We start from the raw sequence: 16,038 nt of genomic DNA, 5'->3' as shown, positions 1-16,038 counted from the left end.
ACACGATCAGGCGAGAATTTTCTCGAACTTACGAGAAGGCTAAGTTGAAAGAATAAATAAAACGACAGTCCGCTGACTGGGAATCGAACCTACACCTACCGCGCGACAGTCAAGCGCTGTAACCACTCGGCCATGCACGCGCTTGCTCGCCAACGTGCGTGGCAATATAATAAAACTATTTTCTAATTACTTATAATTTTTTTAAATAATATTATAAACTTTTCTGGTCTATATTAACGACTTACCCACCCGTGTTCTTTTTTTTATTTATTGGAACATTTCTACCGATATCCAACCCCTTCAGTCCAACCCTGACGCAATAAGAGCAAGGTGTTCCACCTGGCTAATGACACTAGACCTCTCTAAAACAAAACGTATGTCGTTCACTAATTTCTTTACTCCAATTATAACTTTATACTTTCTAAATAACAATGTGGCCGAAGTCACTTCTACGTATTTGTGTCAAGGTAATAATTTTCAGGCTGATTTAGGATGACATTGCCGCATTAATCTCAATCGTTCATCCGCTAATCGTTCACTTGAACTCAACTGGCGGAACCTCAAATAGGCTTCTGCTCACTTAAGAAAACTTGCCTAGATCATACTAATCCGCCAAAAAATTGAATATGTTTTTGTTATTTGATATCCTAACCAGTCCTATATATGATGAATTACATTGAATCCCCGCAAATGATGCTGTTCGTGTCATTGTTCCGTATTATTCATAGTTTTCCAGTGTTGCAGAATTACAAAATGGTGTCCAGTTGCACTCTTTATCAGATCGCCTGAAACTCGCTCGTCTAACATTGTTCCACAAGGTTTATCATCACGGCTCGCTTCACGATGGCTTCTTTCAGGCACCTCGCATAATGTTTCCACGCCGGGATCACTCATATGAAGTTAAGCATAGTACGTGCCACTCGTCTCTTTATGAACAACCATTTTTTACCGCGAAGAAAAATCGGTTTGAATCACCTGCAAGCACACATAGGGACTGAAGATGATCCAACAAAGTTTCAAGAACATCTTTAATCTTTATCACCTAAAAAACCGTAGTAAAAAAAAAGAAAAGAGGTCTGGCTTTTCACTGACCATTACTAATGTCCCACTTTATGTAGAGAATTAAGGTATACTTAGGTGCACTCTAGATTAGATATATGTTACCTTATCAAGACGTAGGCGTTTCAAACGCCAAAAGCGTCGCTATTTCCTCTGACAACCTAATATCGTAAAAACTCATTCGAGCCGCCTATGAGCAATGAGCAGAACTAGTTTTTTCTTGAGGTGAAAACAACTATAGGTGTTTTTATTTTCCCTTTTCTGTTGACCTGTACTGATATGCCATGTTCATCGTTTTCGCGTGTTTTTGTTCATGTTGTTCAGCAATCATACTTACAGTAATTACTTTCTGTATCTTTATGTACCTCCCCCACCCCTTGTATTACCCTCCCCTGGAATGCCTTTAGGGGTATTCAGAATAAAAAGAAACGTATCTATATTAACGGGACAATAGGGCATTGCTGCCTGACGGGGTTAGTCCGCCGTACTGTCCAACTCAGTATATGCATACATGCGCTAGTTAAGGTAGTGGCAAAGGTAAAGCCAGCAAGTAAACATCAGTCAAACAAAAACGTCCTTAATTACCGGAAAACAAAAATTCAGATATTGTTTTCGCGTGTTTTTGTTCATTTTGTTTTACAGACATACTAACATTTTTTTTACTTTCTGTGTTTTATACACTCCCCTCTCCTCCCTATGTAATATCCTCCTTTAAAAGACATTTAAGAAAATTCTGAAAAAAGAAACAATTGTTTGCATATTTGCCGGCAATGTCGGGGAGGGGGCGGGGACTATAAGAAGTGCTGCCCGACGGGGTCCCTCCGCCTAAAGTCCAAGGTAGTGTATGTATGCACTATTTAAGGTAGACCAACAAACAAAAATGGCTAAAATGAATATATATATATATATATATTACTTCTTAATTAGCTGAAAAAATGCAGTCCTCAGCTGGCGTTTCATAATAAACAACTACCAAATTAAGCGCGAGATGGGCAAGGACATGTATTTATTACACCAAATACGTACGCATGTCGTCTATAAAGTGAGGGGGAAAACGCACTAAAAAAACGAGGAAAAAGACGAATATAAATAGCTGGAAACATTAATATTTAATATACATTAGTTCTATACTTTTTGGAAACTTAATATTAGAAAAAAAATATATGCCATGCCGATGGAGGACGTTCGACGAATGAGGACGAAGGATTGATACGAAAACGGAGAAGCAGAACTTGGGACGCCTCCCCGTTGATAACTTGCCACTGTGTTGATAAGGAGCTCGGGACGATATATAATCGCCCGAAGTCTTCTCTGAAAGCTCAGAAGAAGCCAGGTCTCCGTTTGGACAGCAGGTCCTATCCCGCATTTGGCATCCTCACACGGTGAGCACCGAACGCTTCTCCTTGTCGCATTTTATTTAAGGCGCCGATGGAGAGGAGGAACCCAGAGCGCGCGTTGGGGAGATCGGAATGCCGAACTCTGATTGGAGGGATTAGAGGGTAGACCTAAAGCTATAGCTGCCTTTGTCTGCACTGCACTCGTCGAACGCGTTTCAACGCAGAACGCCGGAATCCGATGTCTGGCTCTCGCATTCCATCGCTTTCGACCAGTGCAGTGCATACAAAGGCTGCTATAGCTTTAGGTCTACCCTCTAATCACTCCAATCAGAGATCGGCATTCTGACGTCCCTCTCATATCCTCCTCTATCTCAGTTCTCGGCGAATACAATCTAGAAAAGAGAAATCTGTGGGGCTATGTTCGACAAATGTTTCGTTTCTCGTAAAAAGAAACGGAAGTGACGATATCGCGTCTTATTGGTTAGAGCAGTGGTTCTCAACCACTGATGTTTCGCGGACCCCTTGTGGATCGGTGAATATGATGGAGGACCCCATTCGCGGTGAGGGGAAGGAAAAGTTATTGAGTAATTATGATAGTGATTTAATAAATTGATGTAACTAAGGGCTAGTGTGAAGTAGACTTCTCTTATTGACGTATACACGAGAACACTCACCCAAGAAATGGAAGGTTTATACTTAATCTGTAAAAAGACAACTTTTATCGCCAGGAGGCACGGCTTCGCGGACCCCAAAAGATCCGCGGACCCCCATTTGAGAACCACTGGGTTAGAGGCTGCCATGACGAAAGTTCCCTCTTTCGTCATTTAAGCCTCTAGCCAATCAGACGCGATATTGTCAGTTCTGTCACTTCCGTTTCTTTTGAGGAGAAACGAAACGTTTGTCGAGCATAGCCCCCAAGGTGTGCCTACTTTTTTTGCAAACCACTTGAGAGAGCTAATCGCTGCAACATACGGACAGAGATCAGCGAATGACGTGGCTGAAAATATCGTTAGTCCTTTAAAAAGAGAGTCAGCGATGTTACATTGAGCATACGGTTTCACCATGCTCAATGTCAGAACGCAAATTGTTGTTTCTTTAGTTCTTTTTCTTCTTTTTTTTAGTTCTAAACATATTTTTCCTTCATCATATGCAGAGCTATCTCCGAAAATTGCAGCGATTCTCACTCAGAAGAGGTTTAAGAAGAAATAAGCGCTCTGTTGCTGTTGTTGTTTATAGATTGTAACATTGAAGTTGAGGTTCATTATACTTATAGGCACGTCCGTTTAATATTTTTTTGAACTTTTCGTACTTATGCTTATCGTTTTGTAGTGAGGGTATAAATGTCTTACGTGTTTGCTTACTGTCCAGGCTGCCTCTATCTTGTCCCTGTATGTTTTTTTATTGTATTTTTTCAATTTGCCTTCCCGTTTCTTTTTTAGACATTCAGACGCTTTCCAAAAAAAAAAAAAAAATGTTGCGGTTGGTGACCTTTCTTTTTGCTGCAAGCATATTTGGTAAGTGAAGGTCTAACTTCTTGTTCGATCGGACAAAGAAAGACAGAAATGAGGCTGCAAAGCTTTTCTTTAGAAAAAATCTCGTGTAGCCAGTTCTATCTGACCGATGTCGAAGAGAACTACGCACGGTTTTTGTACGGAAAGCCTTTTGATACGTATCAAGAACACACTGCCGGAATACGGCTTTCAATCGGAAAAATGAAAAGCTGAATGACGCCCGTTGCGGAAAACGGGAAAAAAACGGGCTTCGTTTCCCCATCAGCTTTTTTTTTTAACTTTAGAATAGGTTAGCGTCTACTTCTGCAACCTTGGTGTCTGGTTCGGAGTTGCAGCGCTACATTTGAGCGCAGAATGAGCGTTCACCGATGCGTAGTTTGTTCTTGCAGTAAAAAAAAAATATGTATATATATAAACTTTATCATTATTTCCTTGGTTCACGACGTAGATTAAGAAACAACAGTTGCAACATTTTAGTAGCCTAGTTATACTAGCGCTCTTAACAGTCATTAAGTTAATGACAGTTTACTCAATCGAGTTCGGCCGGAAGCACACGGGGGCGCCAACTGCCATTGAGACGCTAACGACCATTGAGATCCAAAGATGGCGGCGTCCGTCATAAACATTCATTCCTAAACAGTGTAACTTGTCTTCACAGACTGTGGTGAAAGATGCTTTTTGTTTCTCTAGGATATGGAGTGACCGTGAATGACTTCAACGACCTTGTTGACGAGGGCGTTGGCTGGCATCTACCGTCTGTCAGAAGGAACGGACATTCGCTTCATCTGGAGGCGCACATTCCCATCCACAACTTCACGGTAATGGGGCATTATTCCCTGTACGGTAGACAAAAGATGGGCTGCTCTAACTTGCACTACTGTGCCTGGAACGCGTCTCCGACTGGTGTGTTTACCGGGTCCAAAAAAGTGGTCCCTCGATTTCCGCCTGATGACGTCATAGAAGCGTCAGGCTGTCGCCGGTCGCGACCCTGGTGGTGTCTCAGCAGCTGTGATGTATGTGGCAGACGCCTGTTCTGCTGCAGGTCGCTCTCCAATGAGGCAGTCCACGGAAGCTAAAGCAGCCGGAAGTTGGAACGCCTGGAACGCCGTGACGACAGCGACACTCGCGTTCGCCTGTGGTTTTCGCCGGCATTTCTACGACCAACCAACAGGATCGCGACATGCAACAGCATGCCACTCCGGCTTCTGTGACGTCATTTGTTGCCACTTTGGGACCACTTTTGATGTATGGGCGGGATAGGACGCTGAACACACCAGTCGAAGACGCGATCCAGGCACCATACTTGCACCGATCCCGTGCAGGTTTGCTGGCGAATGTGGGAGTCTCGTCCAGCGGTTAAAATTGCCGCGAGAGAGGTTGAGGTCACGTGGTGGGCTCTCTGGGAACAAAAAACTAACGTTAGCTAGCGTTCCAGGCAAATGGCTACCGTAAGTCCGTTTTCGCTCTGATTACTCGAGTTATTTTTTGCGCGCAGAAAGACGTTGAAGATGTTCGATTTAATTGACTGATTGATTTATTGATTGAGTTTTTTTGGCGCAAAAGCGTCTAAAGCTGTAGAGCGCCAAAAAACTGCGGATAGTTCAAGAAACGGTTGCTATAAAGAAAGAGAGCTCTAGCGGCCTCCTAAAATATAAAAGGATAGACATGAATCTGTATATAAATATAGTGGAGGAAAATTTTAAAATTTGCAAAGGTAGTTCAAATTCGGTGTAAAAGTCCAGTGCTTTCTAGGAATATAAAAACGTATGTATGATTTATAAAATGTTCATCTCCAGGCAGGAGAGCAAGGTGTAGAGGCATGTGTGCTGAGTAAAACTGAGCGAAGTAGAATTGGCGGTGTCTGTGATATGCGGTGCACTTAAGAAAGATAGGCACCACAGTTAATGATTCTAGGGAGTCTTCGCATGCAGCTGGATCCTCTCGGCGAAGCAGATACCTATGTATCAAATGTGTGTGGCCAATTCTTAACCGACAAAGGACGACCTCGGAAAAACGGTCCCTGTGATGGGCACTCGCTCTTGAAATGCACCCGAAATTTTTCGTCTTAGTACGTATTTAGAAGGGGCTTGTGAAGTTATTTCCGTGGAAGTTTGCGTTAAGCTGTACTTAAAGAAAAATACAGGCGAGGCTTACGAATGTCGTACGAAATCGGCTGCAACACTATCGGTGCGCTCTCCCCACGGAACCGGACACTAGACTTAGAAATCCCCAGTAAACCGGCCCAGAAGGGTACAGCAAAAGCTTTTCTTGAAGTGGGTACTTTCGGATGCTGGAATCAATAACGAGGGTTGAAATTCAATAGAACAAATGCTTTCTTGCTTCTAGCACAAACTTAAAGGCTGGTTCACACATTTGCGTTTGAGTGCAATCCAGTACGTTCTGTTCCCTCGTCGTGACCGCTTACGACAGGGCAACACAGAGGCACACTGGCGCCACCTATCAGGTACTAATGGAAACACTTTTGATTTCTTCGTAAAGTGCAAGGTGTACAAGTGCAAGGCACAAAAGATTACATAAGTGCTTGATAACATGGCACAGCCATCGCTGTGACTGTAATTTGGACTCGCACGGGAATGCTCTTTTTTTTCGTAATAGAAACGCCGAGCGAATCCCATCAGACGTCTAGATTAGAAAAAAAACGTGCAGCGCGACAACGGACAAGTGAAACGTCACGCTCGATGTCCCGGAGTTCATAGCATTTTTTTTTGTTTTGCCTAATCGTATTCTGTGCTGCTTCAAACGGTGGGATTCTGGTATCGGTCTCAGTGATTTGTTGCCTCGTGTTCTACAGGGAAGTGAACACACACAACTTTCTTTTTTCTTAGAGTATATTGTATCTACTACTTTTTCTTCAACAGCAGAACTTGAGACCAACTTCTTTTTTTCTATATAAAGGTTTTAAGCAACGGATTTTTCAACGTAGACTTAAAGGTGAACCTAACCGATGGAGCAGTCAAAGGACTCAACGTTGTGACTCGCCGTCTTGGAAGCTGCGACCGATCTGCCTGCCTCATTGATCTGAGCGGACTCGTGGTCACATACATCGCACAGGTATGACAACCCACCTTCCTGAAGATGATATTGACGAAGATATGGAACTATAGTGGGCGCTCTGTCGATTGTTTTGCACAGAGCTCAGTGTTTACCCAACACAAAGCGTGTGGACTGAATTATTGCCGTCATCTCGCTCGATCGAGCGCGAGGCATAGATTGAACAAGAGTGCTGCTACAGCGTTCGGCAGGACTTGCGTTGAATGGGTGCTTCCCTGATAGAACACGAGCCCCAATCGGACGCTGACGAAACTGTCGGTTACGTCAGCCGTGCGCTGCGTGAGGAACACAAACGAATAATTCGTGTTGTTGCTGTCCCCACATGTTTAGTTCCCAACTTAGCCCGTAGGGCCATAACGACTGGATCTGCTTCCCATTACACCTTAAGGGGAATTCACATGGGGGATCTCGCTCGGGGAGAGATGTCCGTGACGTCAGCGATCGGTGGAATCAGCGGTCTTCAATCCCCGGCTCTAGCGTTCACACGACGGCGGGGGAGCCAAGAGGGATGTCAGTGTCATCAGACCGATTTAGCGGTCGCACACACTCTCGGTAGCGCACACCGAACCTTGATGTTGAGTGTGACACTCGACAACAAGGTTCGGTGTGCGCTACCTAAAATAATTTGAGGCGCACACAAAACGGCGGTACGCGATTATGACAGCAGCGCTATTGGATGCAAGAGATGACGAACTGTTTCCTGCCAAAATGGATGATTCTTGAATGGGTGGATGCGACACAAAGTAGGTGGATCCAAAACTAGTATTAGAAGCAGCGGCTTGAAGGCGACATTGATGAATAGCGAAGTCTCCCTGGAGTACCTTGGACGACATGCGCACCAGCGCAAGCCACAACAAGTTAGGTGATCCAGATGCCAGCACCGGTATCCCCGCTGAGCAAGATCTGTAAAGTTGTAAGGCACGCGAACTAAATATTGCCGATTCCGAAAAACTTTCCCGCGGGAACTGTTTGTGCAGCCAGAAAAAAAGCTCCCCCATCTCCCTGGGATGTCTACACCAGCGTAGCTCCGCGCAAAGACGTGACGTTCTTATCACGTGATTGGCATTCCGGGAAGAAACGGGAGGGATTTCTCCCCCGTGTGATCATCGCCCCATAACCCAAAAGTACGGTGGAAGCCACGTGCTGGCAGGTCCATTTAAGCGCCCATATTTCGCCTCACTGATCCCGCTCATACCTACGCGTACAAATCGGAGTGACGTCACGAAACGGAGGCGTTTGATTGGTCCGGCGGGCACGTAGCTCCCACCGTCGTTTCAACCTAAAGAGATGCTGAACCGAAATCTGGATTCTACAAAACACGGCAGCAAAAGCGTGCAACGTGATGCTACAAACACCAAAACATCACTCATACAGCGGTATCTCAAACGGAATACCGTATTTCTCAAAACAAAACAAAAAAGAAGAGAGGCGTATATGACAGATATGTTTCCGTCTTGTTCCTCCGAGAAGGAGAGGGAATGCCCTCGCGTTTTCTCCGCCTTGCAGCCTTGAGGGGGCGAACCAAAGAGAGGAGGAAACGAGATATATTCACGTCACGCGCCTCGTCGGCCTGGTTCAATGTCGACCTCTTTTTCCAAAAGATACGGCCGTCCATTCGAGATATCGCCTTACGAGTAGTGCTGTAGGGATTGTAGCGTCCCGCCTACATCTCCTGCATTGTTTTTTTTTTCTGAAATCTAAATTTCGGTTCACCATCTTTTTAAAGGTGGACAGAGTTTAAACGAGGCTTTAATCGTACTAAATTGAACTTCTGTTATAAAATATCTAGAGGGGCGATCAGCCATAGTCGCCGGGTGCTTCTTAAACCCAGACCTTGGACAGACCCGAGCATCTCATTTTCGCTCCTCAGCCAATCAGGTGGCGGCATTAGCCATTTAGAATGCCGAGGAACGATTTACGAAGCGAGATGCGTGAGAATTGTTCTTCGACATTCATGACCGATGAAACACGCGTTTGTTTTCTTCTGCTAGCAATGGGCAGTCGCAAAACGAAATTAAGGAAAACGAACGGCGTTTACCCCCTGAACTCGAAGACAAAAGAAGCGGCCACGTAATCTGGCGCCGAATAAAAGCAGCCAATGTTTAACATAGCCACGCGCTGGAGTTGGAAAAGCACACGGCGTGCGCTGCGTTTGTCCAAGGCATCGTTAAGGTTCGGCTAATCTCGTCGTCGTGGCCACTGGGTACGAGCCACTACCCGAATGCATCTCGAGACATTGATGGTTAAGAGCCCAAATGGAACATCCACGCAGTGCTGGAGTGCACGGCACTAGCCGCATTTAAATATCGTCACTGCAGCGATCGCAAAGCTCGATGCCAAATCCCGGGGATCGAGTTGTTGGCGTTGTTTTTGCGAGTTCGTCATCACGTTCTTCGAAGAATAGACTGAAAGAAAGCGTCAACTTTTATCCTTCAAATTCTACTGTGACGAAATCGTTTCTCGGTCAGTGGCGTTGCGTTCGGGTATTCTTTGCTCTTCATAGTGCCCGTAAGCTTATGTAAAATAAGAAACATTCCTACCCAATATCATTGCACAGTCTCTTCAAAAAGTGAACGGTTTAATTATATATAAACGAGTGCAGTAAAACGCCCAGTTTTTTGTTACCTTTCGTTGTCACTTATTTGTTTATTTATTTATTTAAATAATGCGGACTTTTTTCAGGCCCCAGCAGGTTACACTATATTTTACACAATACATATATAAATATATAACAATGGAGAACATAGTATATTATTATGGCATTATATAAGATTTCAATCAAGCAATGACACAAAAATTAAACAAAGTTTCACCTCATTCGACAAGGGCACTGTACACAAACACATCCTTTCATCAGATTACTTTGAACAAATGCTAAAAAAGTGAATGGTTCTAAGATATCCTACTTGCAAAATCAATGTTAAGCAAAAATTTCTTGAAAGTGCGTCAAGCTATTCACGAAGGGTGGCGTTTCGCAAATTGGGATTAATTCCTCCGGCAATAAGTTCCAATCTCCAATCCTATGAACGAAAAATGATTACCTGAATGTGTAATTATTGCTGATGTACGGTGTGATCACCTTAATGTCGTAAGTTTGATTTGAGTGACTGTGTTTTTTTTAATAATATTCATCGCTCATTTTAAGGTGATCATGATAAAGTATGAACTTTAAGCGCGCAATAATCTCTCTGACTCCAAGACTTTGTAATTTTGAGTGATTAAGCAAATTGGACATGCTCTCTGCGCGCCCATATTTAAAAAAATAAATAAATCGTAAGCTCCAGTTTTGAATTTTATCAAAACCGTACGATTGATATAATTGGTGAGGGTTCGAAACAACGCTCGCGTATTCTAATGTAGGCTAAAGTAATGACTTATTTTCGGTTATCTTGCGTTCTAGTGTTGTATTTTTAACTGCGTCCTAAGAAAGCCAAATTTTCGGCGAGCCATATTACACACGTAATTAACATGTGTATCCCATTTTAAGTCCTGTGTTATTAGAATTCCTAGGTACTTAACATGGTCTGTTTTCATTTGGGCTTTTTCCATTCTAAATAATTTGCCGGTGGATAGGTATACTCTGCAGCAAAAATGTACGCAGAACTACTTGTGCGTGGCACAAGAAATGAGAGGGGGCTATATATGGTGTGTAATCGTAGAGGCCGTGCCCTGTCCTGTCGTTTGTGGCAGCTGCAGATACGTCCAAGGAGTCTTGCCGCATGACGGAGACAGACGTAGTTTTGCGTCAAAATCGACTGTGTCTGGGCCAATGACGAGGCTGCAAGTACGTTGACCTCAAGAAAAGATAGAACGGTCTGGGTTGTGTCACTGACGATAACAATTCACGCGCTTACATCCTGCTCAGCGTTAACAGCAGCGAAGACTGGTCTTTTAGATCTCAACAAATTTTCATCTGCGCCCGGCATCAACCAATGACGGTGCCAACTTTGCTGCCATGTTACTGCGCCTTCTCTACGCGTTTTCTTTGTTGTCATTTGATGGGTGTGCCCCTCTTTGCGTTCCAATGCACCAAGAACACATTCTAGATCACTTGCTGGCCGCATAGCGTTGACGATACTTCTTGTAACCTGGCTGATCGCTCTCTCTTTTTGCTTCCAGACTCAAGGGGACGGTGGAGGGCGCAAGCACATCTGGGTTAAAGTAAAGGTCACGAGTGCGCCCGCTTTGTTCAACATGGTCGATGTCAGAGCCCAGGAGGCTAGCCTAAACTCCTTGTTCATCGGCCCCATCTCAGTCAGCACGACTCACGACACCTACCTCGATCTCAACCCTAGACGGCGGAAGGAGTTCGTGGAAGAGGTGGAACGTTACACCCGCTCGGAGCTCGTCAAGATCCTTCGTGGGACCTACTTGGCGGCTCTTCAGCAGACCTTCGCTGACCATTCATTAAACTATGACAGTTGGCTTTGATATGCCTGGCTTCAGATGGTACGAGTTTTCTTCCGCAATTTCGGGAGGGAGGGGTGTTGGGGGTGGGCGTAAAGGTGTTTGTGACCACTTCTGTCAGCGCACCGCAGCTCGACAAATTGAGCGGTGTTGGAAATTGTGCGGTGTTTAAAGTACCTCGTAAAGCAGCATTACTTACTGACAACTTAAGGACCGCAGGGCATGTTCACGCTTTTTTCGCACAGAAAGGATAAAACACCAAAATGGGCAGTCTAGTTCATTCATGCCACATTGGAAGATGGGAGTTGGACAGAACAGACAAAGCTCTAAATGAAGAATTAAGTACACGAGCGCGTTGGATGTAGTTCGCACAGAAGGAATTAGACACTGAAATGGACGAAGGACAGACACTTACAGTTCTTTCAAACTCGAAAGTTTAAATACAGTTGAAAGGGCTGTGTGTGTCTGTCCTTTGTCCATTTCAGTGTTTTATTCCTTCTCTGTGAACTGTAGTTTATCAAACACGCTCTGCTGCTTGCACATCGCGCTTTTTGCTTCCAGGTTCGTTCTTTGGCAATTGTTATCTGTTAACGCCAACATCTCATTCGTTGGTAAGCAGTAATAAGATGTCAGGCACTCGCGACGCCCTGTATTTTTTTAAGCTGGTAGCGACTGTAGTTGATTAGGTAATTGTATTTGTTTAATTGGGCACTTACTGCAACACAGAAGTACTCAAGCCTCGATTCTCTCTTATTTTGTTTCATTGGGTTTACCTTGCGTAGGTACTTCATTTATGACTTCACAAGAATAATGACCCGCTTCAAAACATCTTCATTTTTTAATGTCTTGCCTTTTGATTTTGCTTCTTCGCAGACTGCTCGTGACTGTTAGCGCGAACACGACTTCGGTGTTTTCTTACATTTTGCCCTGAAAGAGTACAAGCTGCCATAAATATTTACCTCGTAATTTAGTATCCAACTGAGCACTTTGTACCACTATTCGCTCTTTCTCGAGTGAGCTGAAACCTGGTGGAGCCATTGTGCAAACAGCCCCCAACCAGTTCCGGTTCTAAACTAGACGGCGGGTTTCCCAGTATTGGCGCAATCAAATATACACGCTATCTTCTGGAAATGGCCACTTGTAGCACTATGAGGCTTTATTCACTCTAACGATTAAAGAATGACGAGTGAAAATTTAGGAATTATACGCGTACCAGAAGTGTGCCGCGGCTATTCAATAGATGGCGCCACTGAGTTTGTTGCGAAAGACAAAAGGGGGCCAATAGGGGCTTTGTTGACATCCCTTCGATACTACAATAAACACATTAAAAAGGGCGATGACTTGTTCGCGCTAACAATGTCGCGGAGTGCACCTGAAAAGCAATTAGTTGAATAAGCAGGTACTTTTTCGAATATGGCGTTAAGGGAAATTAAAGTCGAACAGAAATATAGGTCATGATGGAACTTAACCCGAGACTGGGATAGAAACAGAAACTTAAAAGTAGAAGGGACAGAGACTAGTGAAGAAGAGAACGTCTCAAACGCAGCTAAAAGATTTATTTAGTCCCACATCCTTATATACTCACAACCACAAGGTCACCCAAACACTCAACACGCCCCATTCAAAGACACAACACACCAGAAAAAAAAAATCCAAAGACAACAATGCAAAGAGACGCCCCCTCAAGCAATACTACGAACAGGGGCAAACCATCCACTTGTCCGGAAAGTTAAAACTTTTCATTTTTCCTTTACTTCTCTTTTCTCTCTGTGTGCCACTGACACTACACCCACGAACCAACAAGACCCAAAACTTGAGTACAAAGACCAACGATGTCCGCGAACACAAAGAGAACTGGGAAGAATATCTCCAAACCGGAACGACAACCACAACAGACAGATACAGAAGAACTCACTCTAAAAAGCGCAAGACCACTTCACCCTAATAAAAAAAAAAAAAAAAAAAAGAAACTTGTTTACAGTCTTAAAAATGCTTTAGCATTGTTTCCCAACTGCAATGAAGCCTGACTTATACAATTACCGATTGATTTAATCCGAATGGTTTCCCTTACCAGTCTCTTACTGGCATTCACTTCTTTATGTATTATTTCCGTCTCTGACCACAAAGCAGTGCAATTGTTACATTCATTTATGTGCTTAGCTATTTCAGAATTAGTAGCGTTAATCGTTACATTTTTCTTATGTTCTGTTAGTCTGTCATTAACACACCTCGAAGTTTGCCCTACATAAGCAAAGCCACACGCCATCGGAATTTCATACACTACACTGTTTCTGCACGAGATCGATTTTTCATGGTGACCTTTCCTGTACTCTTGCATTTCAGTTTCAAAAGGAGTTAATCTATCTAACCTGAAATCAGAACTAAAAACTGTTTCAACTTCAAACTCCTTAGCACAGGCCTTCAGGTAATGTGAAATTCCATGAAAATACGGGATCACAGCCATCCGTCTTTTCGACGTGTCTTCTCTTTCCTTTTTCTCCTTGGTGTGTACATCTAAATTCCTTCTGATGAACTCTTCTTCATACCCTGCCCCTCTTAGTCTCTTCCATTGACCTTCCACCGAATTTGTGATAAAATGTATGCATGATCGGTCTAGAGCATTTCTTATCAAAGACTTTACCACTCCCGCTTTCACCGTTTTCGAATGGCAGCTACTTTTTGACAGAACAGGTTTCGGGTTTTCTTTGCCGTACTCCCAGCAGAGACCTTTATCAGTGTGAATCCGCAGATCCAGGAATTGTAATATTCCATTCTCCGGTTTCTCTACGGTGAAGCGTAGTTCAGGGGCTGCTGATCTTATCGAATGCTCGAGACCGTTCAACAGGTCATCCCGGAAGGTGCACACAACAATATCATCCACGTAACGCCTCACAAAACACATGTCCTCTCCAAAACCTTGAATTCGATCAAACAAAACAGAGTCCAACGAGTTCAGATACACCTCCGATAAAGCCGGTGCAACCGAGGACCCAATGCACACGCCTTCCTTCTGTACAAACTTTTTTCCCTCATACTCCACAACCGTAGACTGAAGATAATAATCAAGAATGACAAGAAAACTGTCTAGCGAAATGCCTGTTTGGGATTGAAACTGAACGAGATTCGATTCTAGCGCATCCTCCACCCTTGTCATCAATCTATTTTTCTCCAGAGAATAATAGAGGTTCTTAATGTCCATCGATAAAACTGAACCTTCTCTCCCGTGGTTGACCTCCAATATACTGATTAACTCGTTCGAATTCCTGAGGGACAATGACTTCTCTACATGAGTAAACTTTAGACCGTTCTGTAGAAAGTTTGAAACTGATTTCTGCCACGTGCCACATTCGTTAATCACCGCCCGAAGAGGCATTTCCGGTTTATGATCCTTTAAGAAAAATTTTACACTTAGCGTTGACCGCATTGGACCTAACAGACTCTTTGCCACACCTTCCAAATCGTCCTCCTTAAGAACCGAACCGATCTTAGCCCTTAGCTTAGCAAGGTTTCCATTCCATTCATAGAAAAGTGAATTCATCGTTTCGTCCGTTTTCATTCAAAAGACAGTCCCGGGAAGGATGGCGAATTTCCCAGATTTGTCCGTTTGCAGTAACTTCACTGACCTCGCTTTTAAGTCTTTTTTGACGCCACTGATTTCACGAAAATTTCTCTTGTCATTTGGATACCCGTTTCCCATCACTTTCTCCATTTTACTAACAGCACCATCTATAAACGCTACTCGCTCATCAGGGTTAACCTTCCTGGCAATAGTCTGCATGCACGAAAAAACATCCAGCTTTGATGGCTTCATGTTTAGACAACATTTCGGTCCTCTCCCCAAAATTTCTTCCGATTTTGACGAAATAAGTTCACTGTACGGGTTAACAAACGACGTCTGAGGCATACAACCACCATTATTGTAGACCCAAGACTTCCCGCTCTCCTCGCGCCTAGAACCACACTTGATACTGTCCAAAACAATCCTACGTTTCACATACCAAAGACGGTCGAAACAGGCCTTCTTCATTCTTTTCCAGTGCTGGTAGTCCGGGTGGTGCTTGAACTCACTTCCAACCAGGAGGGACCACAGTCTTTCACACGCGCTGCGGATTTCCTGGATCCTTTGAGATGCACCATCTCTGTAAGCCTTGATTATCTTCTTCTTGAACCTCCACGGTATCCCCGATGTCCATAGATGCTTGAAGAGTTTTGGATCAATGTAGTTCGTCCGCAAAGAGATGCCAAAAAACGAAACGTCGGCTTCCAATTCCGCAAGACGGCGACCAAATTTGTCCAGCACGTTGAAAGCTTCATGAATAACGGCAATCGGCGTCGGTGTGAACGTTTGAGTATTCGAAAAGGGGGGCACTAAGCCTGCTTCTGGTACAATTAGTGAAAAAACGGTTAAAGTGCAGGCGAGCTGGTGGATATTTACCATGATGGAACTTAACCCGAGACTGGGGTAGAAACAGAAACTTAAAAGTAGAAGGGACAGAGACAAGTGAAGAAGAGAACGTCTCAAACGCAGCTAAAAGATTTATTTAGTCCCACATCCTTATATACTCACAACCACAAGGTCACCCAAACACTCAACACGCCCCTTTTAAAAGCACAACACACCAGAAAAAAAAAAAAATCCAAAGACAACAATG

At 43.8% G+C, this 16,038-nt stretch overlaps 1 protein-coding gene and 1 pseudogene across 1 annotated transcript; one reads left to right on the top strand and one right to left on the bottom strand.

The window, feature by feature from the left end:
• Nucleotides 1–3,867: 3,867 nt before the first annotated feature.
• Nucleotides 3,868–11,410, top strand: LOC115319446. Its single transcript, XM_029979450.2, has 4 exons — nucleotides 3,868–3,910; nucleotides 4,598–4,725; nucleotides 6,824–6,979; nucleotides 11,099–11,410. Exons 1-4 carry the CDS (start codon nucleotides 3,868–3,870, stop codon nucleotides 11,408–11,410), a joined length of 639 nt encoding a protein of 212 aa, XP_029835310.2.
• Nucleotides 11,411–13,361: 1,951 nt separating this feature from the next.
• LOC115319458 lies at nucleotides 13,362–15,824 on the bottom strand (annotated as a pseudogene).
• Nucleotides 15,825–16,038: the final 214 nt, after the last annotated feature.

This window comes from Ixodes scapularis, unplaced genomic scaffold (genome assembly GCF_016920785.2).
Source record: "Ixodes scapularis isolate PalLabHiFi unplaced genomic scaffold, ASM1692078v2 PGA_scaffold11__112_contigs__length_91849675, whole genome shotgun sequence".
NCBI classification, from domain to species: domain Eukaryota; kingdom Metazoa; phylum Arthropoda; class Arachnida; order Ixodida; family Ixodidae; genus Ixodes; species Ixodes scapularis.
This window is presented reverse-complemented; position numbering and strand designations above follow the sequence as displayed.